Source organism: Salvelinus namaycush, chromosome 2 (genome assembly GCF_016432855.1).
Source record: "Salvelinus namaycush isolate Seneca chromosome 2, SaNama_1.0, whole genome shotgun sequence".
In the NCBI taxonomy this organism is placed as follows: Eukaryota; Metazoa; Chordata; class Actinopteri; order Salmoniformes; family Salmonidae; genus Salvelinus; species Salvelinus namaycush.
In genome coordinates this window covers 29,237,971-29,256,150 of record NC_052308.1, presented here as the reverse complement: position 1 = coordinate 29,256,150, position 18,180 = coordinate 29,237,971, and the positions used below count along the sequence as shown (strand labels likewise).

The 18,180-nt window shown below is 41.0% G+C and overlaps 1 protein-coding gene across 1 annotated transcript; it reads left to right on the top strand.

Moving 5' to 3' along the window:
- The first annotated feature begins 478 nt into the window (after positions 1 to 478).
- LOC120021069 (guanine nucleotide-binding protein G(t) subunit alpha-2-like) lies at positions 479 to 14,559 on the top strand. The gene is made up of 11 exons (XM_038964721.1): positions 479 to 596; positions 3,685 to 3,731; positions 4,048 to 4,117; positions 8,984 to 9,026; positions 11,346 to 11,487; positions 11,708 to 11,865; positions 11,986 to 12,114; positions 12,288 to 12,417; positions 12,910 to 13,063; positions 13,278 to 13,484; positions 13,733 to 14,559. Exons 1-10 carry the CDS (start codon positions 479 to 481, stop codon positions 13,466 to 13,468), a joined length of 1,182 nt encoding a protein of 393 aa, XP_038820649.1. The 3' UTR covers positions 13,469 to 13,484; positions 13,733 to 14,559.
- Positions 14,560 to 18,180: the final 3,621 nt, after the last annotated feature.

Below are 18,180 nucleotides of genomic sequence, written 5' to 3'. Positions count from 1 at the left end.
AATTGTGCAAGAGGAAGTCAACTTGGAACATCCATATGTTCTCTATTTCTAATCCACCCATCTCTTTCTAAATCCAATGGAGTTTGCCATTTTTAACCTTCACTTTTGCCCTCTGCTTCATCCTAATTGGATCTAACGGTTCCCATGGGAACGCCAGAAAAAGCCCTACCCAATCCCAACCTGACGGCAAGATGTCAGGTTTAGCGTAGGGGAATTAGGGAGGGCTAACACCAGAGAGTACAGCTTCCCTTAGTCCCCAAGCAGTGATTGTCTGACTGTGTGTCAGTATACATCTCCGGTGTCCTCTTCCTCCAGTCACCAACCACGGACTGAGGCCAGGATCCCCTGTTCCCAGCCCCCACCTCTGCCTCCCTCTGTCCCTGTCTCCCAGTGCACCCCTCAGACGCCGGGAGCGGCCGGCCGCATTTCCGTACCACACAGGATCTTGGCTTGAAAGAGTGATAAAAAAAAGTAAAAAATGGGAGCCGGAGGAAGTGTCGAAGACAAGGCATTAGCCGCAAAGTCCAAGGAGCTGGAAAAGCAGCTGGCGGAGGATGCGGACAAAGAAGCCAAGACAGTCAAGCTTCTGCTGCTTGGTAAGGAGCTGTTGGGCTTGTGGGGCTTCTTCTGAAAGTGCAGAAAAGTAGAATGGGACCCTCAACTGGCTTATGGTCTGTTAGCATATAAACCTGAACAGTGTCTGATGCAAACGCTTAGGATGAGCATAATCTTCTTAAAAAAACGGGAAAAAGATATTGGTTGGAGATGAGAAAGTATGCAACTACAGTATGTGCCCTGTTCTTGGAGAAATAGTCACACCGCTTTTTTTTTTGTCAAAGTTGGGGGGCATTGTATTGGAAATTTCACAGCAATAAAAGTTACAAATACTTTAAGTTTACATCATGTAAACATTTGAGGTTTTGCGATGAGGCAGCCATACCAACCTGTATGAGCTTAAGCATCATCCATAGCAAACCTTTATGAGCATAAGCATAATATAAGATTTACATTGGTTACACTAATGACAAAAGTTGTGAATATTCACTGGTGAAGTTGACATAGTTGTTGTGAATTCTTTAATACTTTGATATGGTCACTTGATTGGAGCTCTTTTCTCAAGTCATTCTGGAACATTTTCAGTAGCTAAATAGAGGCTCTTGTGGAAACACCTCTGAAATTTTCAGAATTTGGATAAATGTAATATGCTTTTCCATTTGTGTAACACTTCCAGACTTGTGGAAACTTGCCAATGCTGAAATGGTACATTCAAAAACGGGCTTAACCTATTAGGACTATTCAATCAGGACTCTAGTGTTGATCCTGATATTGTATCTAAGTCTCAGGTATATATGAAAAGAGCTTAACAGTAAAAGTTATTAAAGTAGTTCATAATCTGTTATATACTGTATTGGTGTTCTGTCTTTGCACATTTACTATATTTGCACATTCAACGTGACCCATGTCACTATAACACAGTCTGGATGCAAACAGATAAACATGTCAAGCTGAAAGTAGCTTACATTAAATCAGATAAGCCCAAGAGTGACTGCTGCTGTTACGTTACCTCAAGACTGAGATGAGAAATCGTAGGGCTTGTGAGGTCAGAGGTGTAAAAAAAACACCATAGTAAAAGGCAATACCATTTCTATTGACTGAAACAACAAGTTCTCTCATACTGACATTATCTGTATGACAGTCGTTACTGGGTGTATGGGATAATTTAATGTTTCTCAGCAGCAATAAAGTTAATAGCTGAGTAAGTTCCCCTGAAATGGAACGTGTTGATTCATAACTAGGCTACTAGAAGGAAAGTTGTAAGTCTATTTCTATATTAGGGACATCAAAATACATTTTGATTCTGAGAAAGGTCTGGAAAGTGTAAAATGTGGAGCACTACCTAGCAGGGAATCAGATTAGTGTTAATGTTTGGTTCTGAAAAGATTGGAAGAGCCCTATGTTGTCTTCATAGGTTATGAAACCAGGCTTATATATTTATATATTTCTGTATAAGTGGCCAAGGTTATGAATGTTGACATATCAGATGCATTTTTTCAATACAGTATGTAAAACAATGAGCCGTAGATACGTGTCATGAGCCCTGGTTATAAATAGCTTTGTGAGAGTTCAGGGGCAGGATTTAGTAAGCTTTTCTCATAGGATCATAGTAACCCAATTATGCTTTCTTTCCTGCCACTTAGACTCCCTGTAATCATTTCTCTAGCACTGGGTTACAACATGGCCCCACCTTGCAAAATGCATCATCAAATGCTAATTAGTAACGTCACATCTACAAAATAGCTTCCAATACTCTACTCAGCAAACTGGATGCAGTTTATCACAGTGCCATCCGTTTTGTTACTAAAGCACCTTATACGACCCACCACTGCGACCTGTATGCCCTAGTCGGCTGGCCCTCGCTACATGTTCGTCGTCAGACCCACTGGCTCCAGGTCATCTACAAGGCTATGCTAGGTAAAGTGCCGCCTTATCTCAGTTCACTGGTCACGATGGCTACACCCACCCGTAGCACGCGCTCCAGCAGGTGTATCTCACTGATCATCCCTAAAGCCAAAACCTCATTTGGCCGCCTTTCCTTCCAGTTCTCTGCTGCCTGCGACTGGAACGAATTGCAAAAATCTCTGAAGTTGGAGACTTTTATCTCCCTCAACAACTTTAAACATCTGCTATCTGAGCAGCTAACCGATCGCTGCAGCTGTACATAGTCCATCGGTATATAGCCGACCCAATTTACCTACCTCACTACCTCACCTCACCATACTGCTTTTATTTATTTACTTTTCTGCTCTTTTGCACACCAGTATCTCTACTTGCACATGATCATCTGATGATTTATCACTCCAGTGTTAATCTGCTAAATTGTAATTATTCGATTTATTGCCTACCTCCTCATGCCTTTTGCACACATTGTATATAGATTCTCTTTTTTTCTACCATGTTATTGACTTGTTTATTGTTTACTCCATGTGTAACTCTGTGTTGTTGTCTGTTCACACTGCTATGCTTTATCTTGGCCAGGTCGCAGTTGCAAATGAGAACTTGTTCTCAACTAGCCTACCTGGTTAAATAAAGGTGAAATAAATAAATAAATAAAAAACAGAGACAAAAAGTAAGGGCCAAGCTAATTGACAAGGGCCAAATAGATCAATACTGTAATTCTGAGGAGCCAAATACAACAAGTACCAAGTCACTAAAAGGTTGCAGACTATAGAGTCAACAGAGGACTACCAGAGAAACTCAGTTGGGTCAACCATCAGAGTAACCAGAGCAAGCAGCAACAAAAGCTCATTAGGATAAATTACAGGAGCCAATTACTATCTGGGCCATAGATCATGCATTTACAATAATGGAGCCAGAACATCCACCTGAGTTTACAACAGATCAAAGATGCAGATGTTACATCCTGTACACCATAACCCCTGTCTACACCCCTCACTAACAGTAAATAGGGGCCATGGTCCACATTTTAAACTGAGCCAATGAGATACAGTGGCAGCTGAAGCAATTGGTCAAATATTGACACATTGCAAAAGTGAAGTCCTGTGAAATGGCTGACCCACAATACAGTTGGCAGTACTGCAACCATAACATTGTGAGTTGAGGCTCTGTAGACGTAAAATAGCAATGTAATGCCATCAATCCTCATGTCTCCTGTTGCTCCTGCAGAACACAACACAGATGCAACACAGCCAACTCTCTGGCAGAACTATGGAGTAACAATTACTAAACACAAAGTTGTTCTGTATTTTGAATGACATGTATGTGAAACATCTCTATTACTTTTGTCATATTCAACAACATTTGCTGTCAGAGCTTAGTGTATGATGTGTGTCTTGGGTGCAAGAACATTGACTACTCAACTCTTGCTTAAAAAGAAAGCAATTGAACATTGCCTTGGCAGAAGGACATTTTCTGTAGCTCCATGGGTGAGCCACTTTATCTGATACACGGTGCCATCTTCTGGCTCTAAGCTGAAGTTGAGAGATGCTTCAGGTATCAATGACAGATTAGTATTTACACTATTATTAGGCCAACAGTTTATTTCTGTCAGCCCATTATAGTCTTTTCTTTCATCGGGAGGTAGGGATTCAAGAGTTAGGTATGAGTTTAAACTAGGTCTCTGTTTATCTAAAGCAGTTTTAAAACGAAATTGGTGGTGAAGTTTTTTACAGGATGAAAATATATTTGGCTTTTTGGGAAACATGGAACCTCACGAGACCATCAAAACAACTGTGATATCAGAGAGGCAATTGCTTACAGCCATTTGGCACAAATAAAGCATGGATTAGTGGAGACGTGTTGCAGAGACAGCCCACTAAGCACGGACCGACACTACGTCTTTTGGACATCTTGTTTTGGTCCTGTCCGGACCGGCGGTCTTTTACTTGCGTGGTCCGAACAGCCTTGATTTCAACGTCGGACTGGACCGAATCTTAACCAAGTTTCACAAGTTTGGACAACACAGTACAGTAGAGCACAGTACATTACAGTACAATACATAACATCTAAGTATAGTGTACAGTACAATATAGCACAGCAGAGCACAGTACATTACAGAACAGAAAATAAAAGTACAGTACAGTAGAGCACAGTAGAGTGAAGTACAGTAAAGTTCAGTACAGAACAGCAAGGTACAGTATAATGCACTCTACTCTAATGTACTCTACTGAATTAAACTGTACTGCACTGTGCCCTATTCTACCGTACTCTACTGAATAAAACTACTGTCCTGTACCATACTGTACGCTACTGTACTGAACTTTGCTGTACTGGGTTGTTCAAACTTCTGAAACATGACCTAAACATCTATCTGTTCAGATTTCACATTTGTATTTGTTTGGGTGCAGAGTTTATTAGAATAATACCCAGCAAGGTCAGCAAGTGTTTGTTTTTACATTTACATTTTGGCCATTCAGCAGACGCTCTTATGCAGAGTGCATTCAACCAAGGTAGATAAACAACAACATATCACAATCATAGCGACAACAAAAAAGATCTGTAACTGTTGCTGAGAATGTTATTGTAGTTGAAGTGGTCTGTTGGATAATTCTGTAGGTTGGACTACTTTGAACTAGCCTGGCTGACTTGACCCATGTCACTCACAGCGCAGGAAGAGTTGTGACACACATTAACATTTGGTAATGCAATATTTGTTCAGAAAATCTGTGACGGGTTTAATTGGTTCTCTTCAACAAAAAAAGTGTTTTTTTGTTGAAAATCCAACTGTTGTAATAGAAGGGGGTGGAGCTCAGGGGCTGTGTGTGACTGAGCAAGTGGGTGTTTGTGAGAAAGACAAAGGAGAGCCAATCAGTAAAAGCACAGACACCTTTCATTATCGACACATTGTGCTGACAACATCAAAAGAGCCATTCAAGACTCTGAAGTCAGGAGGACTTTGAGAGTAAGGTCTTAGCCAGACTAACTTTGAACATCGTCGTTGCCAGTTTTAAAGCTTTTGATCTTCAGTTGGCTCCTCTTTCCTTTATGGATTTAAAAAAAGTTATTGTGATATAATGCTCACTTCATTGTGCAGTGGAAATTTGTCCATAGAATCAATGACCAAAAAATACGTAATTTCACATCTGTAAATTATGTATTTTCAACTTTCATTCAGAACCAAACATGAACCTGATTTCAACATCCAGAAAATATGTATTTTCAAAGTCCGGAAAATACAGTACCAGTCAATGATTTGGACACATCTACTCATTCAAGGGCTATACATTTATTTTTTACTATTTCCTACATTGTAAATAATAGTGAAGACATCAAAACTATGAAATAACACATACAGAATCATGTAGTAACCAAAAAAAGTGTTAAACAAATCCAAATATATTTTAGATTTTAGATTCTTCAAAGTAGCCACCCTTTGCACACTATTGGCATTCTCTCAACCAGCTTCATGAGGAATGCTTTCCAACAGTCTTGAAGGAGTTCCCACATATGCTGAGCACTTGTTCCTTCACTCTGCGGTCCAACTTATACCAAACCATCTCAATTGGGTTGAGGTTGGGTGATTGTGGAGGCCAGGTCATCTGATGCAGCACTCCATCACTCTCCTTCTTGGTCAAATAGTCCTTACACAGCCTGGAGGAATGTGTTGGGTCATTTTCCTGTTGAAAAATAAATGATAGTCCCAGTAAGTGTAAACCAGATGGCATGGCGTATCGCAGCAGAATGCTGTGGGAGCCATGGTGGTTAAGTGTGCCTTGAATTCTAAATAAATCACAGACAGTGTCACAAGAAAAGCACCTCCACACCATCACACCTCCTCCTCAATGCTTCACGGTGGGAACCACACATGCGGAGATCATCCGTTCACCTACTCTGCGTCTCACAAAGACACGGCGGTTGGAACCAAAAATCTCAAATTTGAACTCATCAGACCAAAAGGACAGATTTCCACCGGTTAAATGTCCATTGTCCTTTAGTAGTGGTTTCATTGCAGCAATTCGACCATGAAGGCCTGATTCACACAGTCTCCTCTGAACAGTTCATGTTGAGATGTGTCTGTTACTTGAACTCTGTGAAAAATTAATTTGGTCTGCAATTTCTGAGGCTGGTAACTCTAATGAACTTATCCTCTGCAGCAGAGGTAACTCTGGGTCTTCCTTTCCTGTGGTGGTCCTCATGAGATCCAGTTTCATCATAGCACTTTATGGTTTTTGCGACTGCACTTGAAGAAACGTTCAAAGTTTCTGACATTTTCCGGATTGACTGAACTTCAAGTTTTAAAGTAATGCAGGTCTGTCGTTTCTCTTTGATTTTTTGAGCTGTTCTTGCCATAATATGGACTTGGTCTTTTACCAAATAGGGCTATATTCTGTATACCACCCCTACATTGGCACAACACAACTGATTGGCTCAAATGCAATAAGAAAGAAAGAAATTCCACAAATTAAATTTCAACAAGGCACACCTGTTAATTGAAATGCATTCCAAGTGACTACCTCATGAAGCTGGTTGAGAGAATGCCAAGAGTGTGCAAAGCTGTCATCAAGGCAAAGGGTGGCTTCCATATTCCATATGTGTTAATTCATAGTTGTGATGTCTTCACTATTATTCTACAATGTAGAAAATAGTACAAATAAAGAAAAACCCTGGAATGAGTAGGTGTGTCCAAACTTTTCAACTTTCATTCAGAACCGAAAATTAACCACCATTTCAACATCTGGAAAAAACATATTTTCACCTTTTATTTAAAGGATGGGCAACCAGCTGTTTTATTGTCACATACATTGGATAGGTGCAGTAAAATGTGTTGTTTTACAGGGTCAGCCATAGTAGTACGGCACCCCTGGAGCCTTGCTCAAAGGCACATAGACAGATTTTTCACCTCTCGTATTAAACCTTTCTGTTACTGTCCCAACTCTCTAACCGCTAGGCTACCTGCCGCCCTAATAGTAGAATACAGGTGCAATTTCGAAATTTGGTTGTGCATCAGAGTTTTCCTATTGTTTTGTCAGTCACTGACAGTCACTCAGTTAGCTAAACATTTTAGTCTAGCCGGCTATCTAGTTAGTCTAGCCGGCTCTCTAAACGTAGTAATCATGGTCGAATTACCGACCGGTGGGGCCTCATTGATTTTGTTAGTCACTTTCACTCAGATATAATATAAAAAACTGGAAAAATGTCTCTCCACCGTATGGCAACGTGTATAATTGCAAAAGAAATGCTGTAAAACTGCAAAAATACATCTCCGCCCCATGGCAAAATGTGTAGAATTGCAGGAAATTAACTCAATTTTGTCTCTACACTGTCAAGAGGAGGTCCACTAAAATGTTTTGCTCACAAGGTGGAGAGGTCAACAAAATTCCACTTAGTGCCCCCAAAAGGCTATAGGGCTGGCTCTGACTGCATGTGTGGGTATGAATGCGGGTACACAGACCCGCGATCCACTGCGGCTCCTCATGATGAGTTTTCCTGGAGGCCCCCACCCCCATCAAAGTTGCCTATCCTTTGTTCAGAACCTAAAATGTACCAAACTTCAACGTCTGGAAAATACGTCTTTTCAACATAATTTTGCCTACTGGGAGTCTTCTGGTTAACACCTTAAACCTTTACCTACACATGAGTAAGAGAAGAAGCAGCAACAGAGTGTAGAGGTAAACCAACCATCCTGCAGAAATTAAACAGTTGTGATAACTGACATGAGGTCAAGAAGACAGAGCAGTGACGTCTTTGCTTATCGGACAATCCTCTGAGAGGCTTTTCAACCCCAGGCCTTCTTACCCAAGGCCTCTCAAATCCCTCCATTTAGCCCTGAGCTAATAAGGTCACTGGCCTCTGCTAAACCATTGGGACAGATGTCAATCACATTAGCCATAAACCCTTTCATACGCCCAATTCAAAATAGTCAGGAATCTTAGATGGCCCCCTTGAGGTGGCGTGTGGAACAACAAATCAGCTCGTGGTGACAATCTTGTTTGATATAAACCCAGAGTGAAATTAGCTTACTGGTATTATTACATAAAAATTCACTGCTCATCTAAGTCTGCTCTATGGCCCAGAACTTGTTTACTCTATTCCTATTCCCCCCCACTAAGTGTGTTGTTACAGTTCATGCAGAGAAATGGGCCAAGCTGTTAGTGTAGTGTGTAATGGGAAATATCCTATAGGATATGCAATGGTACGAATGCAACAACAACATGCAAAAACAAAGCTAAACACAAAACAGAAGATCATGATAGAACGGATGTGAAAGAACTGTAACTGTCACTTTTGCAACACCACTGAATGCTTGTCATGTCGTGTGTCTAAAAGCACTGGATCTGTGGCAGTGGAGGGGATGGGCAACTGCTGAGGTTCCTCTTTCACTATGTGCCATCATTATACATCTCTTTGCTCATGCTATGTTTCGGCCCTTGGGTTCCCTTTAATCAACTACAGGGTGAATGATGATGATGTGTTTGTACATGGGAAAGCCCTTGTAACATATCTACTTCTTAATTTGTTTTACCAGGTGCTGGTGAGTCTGGGAAGAGCACAATTGTTAAGCAGATGAAGTGAGTATAACAAAACAAACGCATTGCATCTCTCATTCCTCCTCACTCACATGCAGGCAACCTTGTCCAAATACTGTAACATCACTCTAAAAGGTGTAAACTGGGTGTTCAACAAGATGGACTAAGTTAATAGCTCATAATCACAACAGAATTAACCATAATAGAATAGATTGTGGTGGCTACAATTGACATGTACCCTTACAGAACAAAACACTTGCTGCAACATGATAAGTACCAGTTCTTGCCACTAGTGATTGTTGGTATGTATTTATTTGGACAGTGAAGATAAACATTTAATTTGGCTCTATACTCCAGCATTTTGAATATATGAGGCGACAGTATAGGATTTCACCTTTTATTTTAGGGTATTTTCATACCTGTTTAGAAATGAATGCACTTTATGTATCGAGTCCCCACATTTGAAGGTGTCATAAGTATATACACAAAAGTATGTGGACACCCCTTCAAATGACTGAATTTGACTATTTCAGCCACACCTGTTGCTGACAGGTGTATAGGATCAAGCACACAGTCATGCAATCTCCATAGAAAACATTGGAAGTAGAATGGCCTTACTGAAGAGCTCAGTTACTTTCAACACGGCACCGTCATAGGATGCCACCTTTCCAACAAGTCAGTTCGTAAAATGTATGCCCTGCTAGAGCTGCCACGGTCAACTGTAAGTGCTGTTATTGTGAAGTGGAAACGTCTAGGAGCAACAACGGGAAGTGGAAGTGAAGTGAAGTGGTAGGCCACAGAAGCTCACAGAACGGGACCGCAGAGTGCTGAAGCGTGTAAAAATCATCTGCAACACTCACTACAGAGTTCCAAACTGCCTCTCGACACAACGTTAGCACAAGAACTGTTCGTCGGGAGCTTAATGAAATGGGTTTCCATGGCCGAGGAGCTGCACACAAGCCTGAGATCACCATGCGCAAAGCCAAGCGTAGGCTGGAGTTGTGTAAAACTCGCCGCCATTGGACTCTGGAGCAGTGGAAACGCGTTCTCTGGAGTGATGAATCCCGCATCACCATCTTGCAGTCCGACAAACAGATCTTGGTTTGGCAGATGCCAGGAGACCGCTACCTGCCTGAATGCATAGTGCCAACTGTAAAGTTAGGTGGAGGAGGAATAATGGTCTGAGGCTGTTTTTCATGGTTTGGGGTAGGCCTCTTAGACTTTCAGCATGACAATGCCCCTGTGCACAAAGTGAGGTCCATACAGAAATAGTTTGTCAAGATCGGTGTGGAAAAAACTTGACTGGCCTGCACAGAGCCCTGACCTCAACCTCATTGAACACCTTTGAGATTAATTGGAACAACGACTGCAAGCCAGGCCTAATCCCCCCATATCAGTGCCTGACCTCACTAATACTCTTGTGGCTGAAAGGAAGTAAGTCCCCGCAGAAATGTTCCAACGTCTAGTAGAAAAACCTTCCCAGAAGAGTGGAGGCTGTTGTTGCAGCAAAGGGGTGGGGACCAACTCCATATTAATGCCCATGATTTTGGAATGAGATGTTTGACCAGCTTTGGTCATGTAGTGTATTTGGACAAATTCACTTATAGTGTATTGCATTTAGTCAAAAGCTTAGCATTTGGTCCCATATTCCCAGCATGCAATGACTACATTAAGCTTGTGACTACAAACGTGCATTTGCAGTTTGTTTTGGCTGTGTGTCAGAGTTACAGATGCACAAAGATCATGCCCCCAAAACATACCTCTCGCCATTACCAATAACAGGGGAGGTTCATATTTTTGGTGGGGTATAATATTTATGCTTCTTTTTCACTCATCATTATTCACTCATCATTCATGATTGTGCGTAATCATGGTAGCATCTACATTAATGTAGAAATGTTTAGAAACATATTATATTCTTATTTACAATAAAAGTGACTCCAAAATAACACAATACATTTACCATTCATTGCTTTTGGGCACAACAATCCAAAACACAACCAAAACAAACTGCAAATGTATCCAACAAGTTTGTAAAGTCACAAGTTTCATGTAGTCAATATAAGTGAATTTGTCCAAATACCATTAAATGGGAGGGCTAGATACATAACATGCTTTCATTTCTATACTGTAAACCAGATGTATGAAACATACATGTATTTAAATACTCTCAATTAAAAAGTGACATTCTGTACTGTCACCTCATATAAAACATTTGATATCAAATCCAAAATGCTGGAGTAGAGCCAAATGAAAGGTTATCTTCACTGTCCGAATAAATAGGTAGGGGAGTGCATAATGTCAGTTGTATTTGAAACTGTAATTACAACCCAACTGTTTTCTTCCTCTTATGTTGGGTAGAATTCTCCATCAAGGTGGTTATACCAAAGAAGAACAATTGGAGTTCAGGGCGATCATCTATGGTAACATCCTGCAGTCTGCTCTGGCCATCATCAGAGGCATGGAGATGCTGTCCATTGACTTTGGATCACCAAAAGGATCTGTGAGTCCCACTCTGCATCTTTAACCCCTTCTGATCCTCCAAACAGACAATGACACACACTGATAGACATTGACACACCAGCAGAAGTTTCGGTAATTGCACGTTATTCAAATATAAAGAACAACAATACATTGTTAGCTTAGCTAATTAGCTACTTTAGAATGGAAGGAAATTGAAGTTTCATTAGCGGTAAAACTCACCATTTGACTTCATGGTGCAGGAAGACGGGCAGAAGCTGTCCAACCTGTCAGACTCCATTGAAGAGGGCTCCATGCCCCCTGAGCTGGCTGATGTCATCAAGAGGCTGTGGAGTGACAGTGGTGTCCAGGCCTCCTTCGAGAGAGCAGCCGAGTATCAGCTCAATGACTCTGCTGGCTAGTGAGTGTCACAGCAACTGTTATAGTCTGTTATGACAGTCATATCTTTGCTGGTACGTGTGAGAGTGATTATGTGGGTCTGGGGTGTGGATGTATGCTAAACTGAAATCTCGCTAAACAGCTACCTTGGAGAATTGGACAGAATCACAAAGTCTGATTACCTGCCCAATGAGCAGGACGTGCTGCGTTCTCGAGTCAAGACAACCGGTATCATCGAGGAGCAGTTCTCCTGCAAAGAGCTGCATTTCAGGTGAGGGAATGTTTGCCAAGCATGGGAGACCACAAGCGGCCAATAGTGGATCTCCCATACATCCTTGTAGCGTGTTAATTCCCTTTGATCTTGGGTTTGATTTTGCACAATCGTCGGTTAGGTCTGTACAGTCAGATGTTAACATCTCACTTCTTTAACCTCTCTTCTGACAGGATGTTTGATGTGGGCGGCCAGCGGTCGGAGAGAAAGAAGTGGATCCATTGTTTCGAGGGTGTAACCTGCATCATCTTCTGCGGAGCCCTCAGTGCTTATGACATGGTGCTCGTAGAGGACGATGAAGTGGTGGGTTTGGTTCTACAGTTGACCTCTGAAAGGTCCATTAGTTTGTAACAGTTGTGGCCCTTTATGTAGAAATGTTGTACTTTTGTACTGTTTACTTCCAGTTCTCTTTTTTATGCTGTGATCCGTTTGGTAAGATTGAAAGAGCATCATGATTTCTGATTCTAACTGAAGAGTATTTTCTACAGTCTGACTTTGAAGTAAACAATGGATTATTCAGTCACAAGGTTACAGAACTCTACTATCCCATCACATGTTAAAGTCCCTAAGGACATAGCTCAGATGACTAAACAATATGATTGCTTCACAGTACCACCACCCCAGTTCAAGCACAGAAGACATGTAGAGTTGTGTTTGTGTGATAGTCAAAGGCCCAAAATAGGAAGCAAGATCATATCTTGGTTTAGAGTAGTTATTATACTAATCCAGCTTGAGGGAGGATTGTAAAACAGAGATTGTTGGCACTTAACCTAACTTTTGTCCTCTTCTCCACAGAACCGTATGCATGAGTCTCTCCACTTGTTCAACAGTATCTGCAACCACAGGTTCTTCGCCACCACCTCCATTGTGCTCTTCCTCAACAAGAAGGATCTTTTTGAAGAGAAGATCAAAAAGGTCCACCTCAGCATCTGCTTCCCAGACTACGATGGTAAGAGTAACCACAAGTAAAAACAGCATAGTACGTATTAGTACTATTACATAGTATTTCCCACGAGCAGGAATGATGGAAATGTTCTGTCTCTTCTTCTGCAATATGACGTAGCGGCAAGATACTAAACAGAATAGGTACTGTCAATTTCATCACCTACAATTTTAAACAAATGAGAACCACTTCATAAGCTGCCCGGTTTCTCTACCACTAGGCCCCAACACATATGATGATGCCAGTGACTACATCAAGAAGCAGTTTGAGGAGCTGAACATGAAGAAGGGTGTCAAAGAAATCTATTCCCACTTGACCTGCGCAACGGATACAAAGAACGTCGAGATTGTTTTCGGAGCCGTGACAGACATCATTATCAAAGAGAACCTAAAATCTTGCGGTCTGTTCTAAGCAGATACACAAAGAGGTACAGTAGTTATTGCGTTGGTTCTTGAATTCCAAATCGACGCCTAGCCTGTACATAGACACTTCTACTAGATTTGGACAAATCAGATAATAGACTTTTCTCAGACTAGGTGAAATTTTCACCATGAAGGATACACCCATCCAATCTTTTCACATTTAAAGTGCCTCAAGGGTAGGTTAAATTTGGAATTCAGCATCTTATTCTTTTATGTTATTTTTTGCCTAAAAAAATGTAACTTTCTTCCTCAGATTGTATTTTTTCCCCTCATCCCTTCACTTGGATTCATGTTGAAGTTGAGCAGTAGGAACAGAAGGCACAACAGAAGGCTTTGTAATGTCATACGACTCTTCAATTCTACACTATCCCTTCCCTTCATTCCTAACTCCCAACACCCTAAATTATGAGTAATGAAGGCAAATTTAAAAAAACAGCCCCTAACTTACTCCAAAGGAAGAGAATACACATGTCCAACAAATCGAACAAAGATGGCAACATGTTCCTCGCGGAGACAATGTGAATGATGATGTAGATGGAAATGTGGATAAGAAGTCAGAAGAACAACCGAATGAACACGTTTGATATAGGTACTTTATTAGATATTCTGGGTTATTTCTGGCTCTTAAATGGTTTGTGTTGAGGAAAGTGTATAACGCTGCTCATGGAATCCAATTGATAAACTTATGAAAGGATACATTTTGAAGTGATCCATCTTACTCAACATGGTCAGAGTGAAGTCCTTTCCAGTAACATTGTTCTTGCCCAACGATTTATAATGTTTATATCTAGTTCTGTTTGGATATGCTTACTGTTTCGCACCAGATGTAACACAGTAAAAAGTTATTACGCTAATTTCAATCAGCAAGTTCAAATAGCTGGAATTTAAGAAAAAAGCACCATCAAAACAAGTTAGCAATGTATTTGTAAATAGGGGACCTTAAACATTAATACGTTATCAAAATGTTCAACATCAGTGACATGTTTAGTGATGTGCGTGTATATTCCATTTTGACTACTGACAAATGAACCTGTAACTGACCGGTCTTGTGAAAGACAAACATTCAAAATAAAAATGTATACATAGCAACTGCCATTTCTGCATGTCATCATTCTTTGTATTTTTTTTTACGAAGATATGTGATCTTTAGGTCATACAAAGTTGATTTACTGTTTAAAAGGAATACATTTTTTGAAAAGTGAGGTGAGCGAGAAAATAGAAATATGAACATGTAAAATAAAATTTCAACCCCTTGTAAAAACACTAAACGACCTTAATACAACACCTTACCAAGACATTTTTGCCTTTTTGTATGATGGTTTTGGAATTGACACTCAGTCAATTTGTTTGAGTCCTTGTCAGGGTCCCCCTCTAATGAACTACATTGATGTTAAGTTTTGTAGCCACATATTGAATGCTCGACTTGGACTGTTACCATTTAGGTGCAGCATACCTACAATACCATTGAACTAATATTCTATAAAGATAAACAAGAGCTCAAGCATTAGAACATTTGAGGTGCTGGTAAGTCAAGCACATGATCCAAAAGGAAGGCTACAGGCTATCTTTTTTCCTAAAATTACTGTTAGCGATTTACAAATGATTACTTTGATTCACAGGATCCGATTCACCACGCTTGAACCGAATCCCAAATACTACAAGGGTAAAGTGAATCGTTTAAAATAATAAATTCATATGAATCACATTTTTAACATTTATTTAACCTTTATTTAACTAGGCAAGTCAGTTAAGAACAAATTCTTATTTACAACGACGGCCTACCCCGGCCAAACCCGGACGACGCTGGGCTAATTGTGCGCCACCCTATGGGACTCCCAATCACGGCCGGATGTGATACAGCCTGGATTCGAACCAGGGACTGTAGTGACACGGTTAGCACTGAGATGCAGTGCCTTAGACCGCTGCGCCACTCGGGAGCCCAATTGTCCCCCACAAAAAGAATTGGGGGGAGAAATGTGAAACGGGGCATCTGTTAAACAATAAATCAACTTTGTTAGGCCTAAGACTTAAATGTGTGTTGTATGACATAACCCCCATTGTAGGTGGTGTTGTCAACCACTGACTCGTACAACCTTGTGGAGAGATATACAATGCAAACAAACATTTCTATGGTTTATAATGGTATAAGTCAAGTCTTTTACAATCTTATGATTGTAATTGACACTACTGAATAATTAAAAGACAAGTTTGGTCCACATTCAATTTTAATGCAAGAAGGAACATTCAGTGTGTTCAATTTAGACAACTGTTAAAATGTCCAAATAGCAATTGTTTTTTGCTTGCTTATTGTAGGTTACCTATGTATTTTTTAATGTTTTTTGTAACTTTCTACAGAAGCCCAGAGGACATATGAATAAAAATACAATTCCCTCCTTATGCCGAGATCATGACTTATGTATTTATCTCATGATTTCTACATAACAAAAGTTGTTTTGTCGAGATCACCAAAAGTAGCACACATCATCCATTCATATGTGCAGCTGCACGATAGCCACCTCATCAAGGAGCCCTGTGGCTGCGTTGATGGTAATGCGGAGCATTTATGCCCTGAACGCTGCCTGACAGGCAGCGGCGTCTCCCAGGCTGCGTGCCCCCCCGAAGACCACAGCCAATCTCATGCAAGGAACAACGCAACTAACTAGGCTAGTCTTGTGAGCTAGCTAGTTAGCTAGGTAGTCCTGTTAGCTAACTTGTTATCTTGCATAACTGATGTTATATTAAATTACCTTTTTTATAATTATACACATTTACAGTGAGCGATGTCCATTCCTGACAGGCTAATCAGATTCAATTTCAGCCTTAGAGGCTGATAAATCAGGATGCTGCCTTGTAGGCGGTTTCATATTTAAGGTTCCTTGCAGCCAGCCTACAAGGCAGCATCCTGACAGATCAGCCTCTGACACTACTACTGAATTTGATCGGCTGGCCAGGAATAGAGTGCACCCACTCTTGATCATATGCATAATGCACCAATTGCTAATTTGCCTGCAAGGAGCTTCACCTATGAAACAGAAGGCGTTTAACCTATGAAACAACCTACAAGGCAGCATCCTGATGTTTCAGACTGAGGCTACTATTGAATCTGATCAGCCTGTCAGGATTAGAGCTCACCGACTCTGTAAATGTTATTCATAAAACAAAGCGCCCCTTACAATTATACACATATCAGTTATGCAAGCTAACAACCAGCATAGATAACAAGACTACCTAGCTAACTCGCTCACAAGACTAGTCAGGTTAGCTGCATTGTTGCTTGCATGCGATTTGCTGTGGTCTTTGATGTGGCATACAGCCTGGGAGACAGCGGTGCCTGGGAGACAGCGGTGCCTGGGAGACAGCGGTGCCTGGGAGACAGCGGTGCCTGGGAGACAGCGGTGCCTGGGAGACAGCGGTGCCTGGGAGACAGCGGTGCCTGGGAGACAGCGGTGCCTGGGAGACAGCGGTGCCTGGGAGACAGCGGTGCCTGGGAGACAGCGGTGCCTGGGAGACAGCGGTGCCTGGGAGACAGCGGTGCCTGGGAGACAGCGGTGCCTGGGAGACAGCGGTGCCTGGGAGACAGCGGTGCCTGTCAGGCATCGTTCAGGGCTTGAATGCACCATGAGGGCTTAGCTGCTACATGAGCTTTTAGCTCAAGGTAACATAGCTTGATAACATTCTAACTTATAAACGGATAATGAGCTCAAAACACAAATGAAAGCATGAGGTTAGTATTAAATGCACCATCCCTTAGTGTAGCAATCAATAAAAACGTATGCGCTGATCCACCGTGGGCTCTGCCACCTCAGCCATACTGTCAATCACTACGTCTACGCCCATTTATATAGTTTCTCGTGATCTCAACAAAACAACTTTTGTGATCGACATAACAAGTTTTTATTTTATTTTTAATATTCATGTCCTCTGGACTTCCGTAACTTTCCCCAGGCCTTTGCTATAAAATAAGAAGATATTTTCAGTCAACTCACCTGGTAAAAAAAACAACATGTTTTCAAAAGGAGGGGCGTTTAAAATGGCTTCCAGGCAAATACTTTTAGTTTATATTAAGGCCATTGTCTTCAGCAAAAGGCCATAATAATCTTTATACAAAATAGTTATATCCAAAATAACATAATACAAGTTAAGGCAACCATTAAAAAAAGCTTTCTCTTTAAAAGTGGTTTTAAAACATCAAGTGATGTCTTACAGTCCGCTAAGAGCTAGTATAATACTTCAGTGTTATGTAACGATCTGAATGGTGATATATTAAAACAATCAGAATTCAGCACATTAAAATCCCCACGAGAATACTGATTAACACTAGTGGACACAATTCCACAACAACAATTTAGGTTGAGCAATGACCATTTACACTAAGTGTACAAAACACTAGGAACATCTACTCTTTCCATGACATAGACTGACCAGGTGAAAGCTATGATCGCTTATTGATCACTTGTTAAATCGACTTCAATTCAGTGTAGATGAAGGGGAGACAGGTTAAAGAAGGATTTTTAAGCCTTGAGACAATTGAGAAATGGATTGTGTATGTGTGCCATTCAGAGGATGAATGGGCAAGACAAAATATTTAAGTGCCTTTGAACAGAATATGGTAGTAGTGTGCCAAGAACTGCAACACTGCTTGGTTTTTCACACTCAACAGTTTCCCATGTGTATCAAGAATGGTCCACCACTTAAAGGACA

What these genes read in the sequence shown, in the direction of transcription:
- LOC120021069 (XM_038964721.1), top strand. Translation starts at nt 479, where the DNA reads ATGGGAGCCGGAGGAAGTGTCGAAGACAAGGCATTAGCCGCAAAGTCC. An exon ending in CTCTCTGGCAGAACTATGGA is followed by an intron (nt 3,732 to 4,047) that starts GTAACAATTACT and finishes CACTATTATTAG; the next exon opens with GCCAACAGTTTATTTCTGTC. An exon ending in TTGGATCACCAAAAGGATCT is followed by an intron (nt 11,488 to 11,707) that starts GTGAGTCCCACT and finishes TTCATGGTGCAG; the next exon opens with GAAGACGGGCAGAAGCTGTC.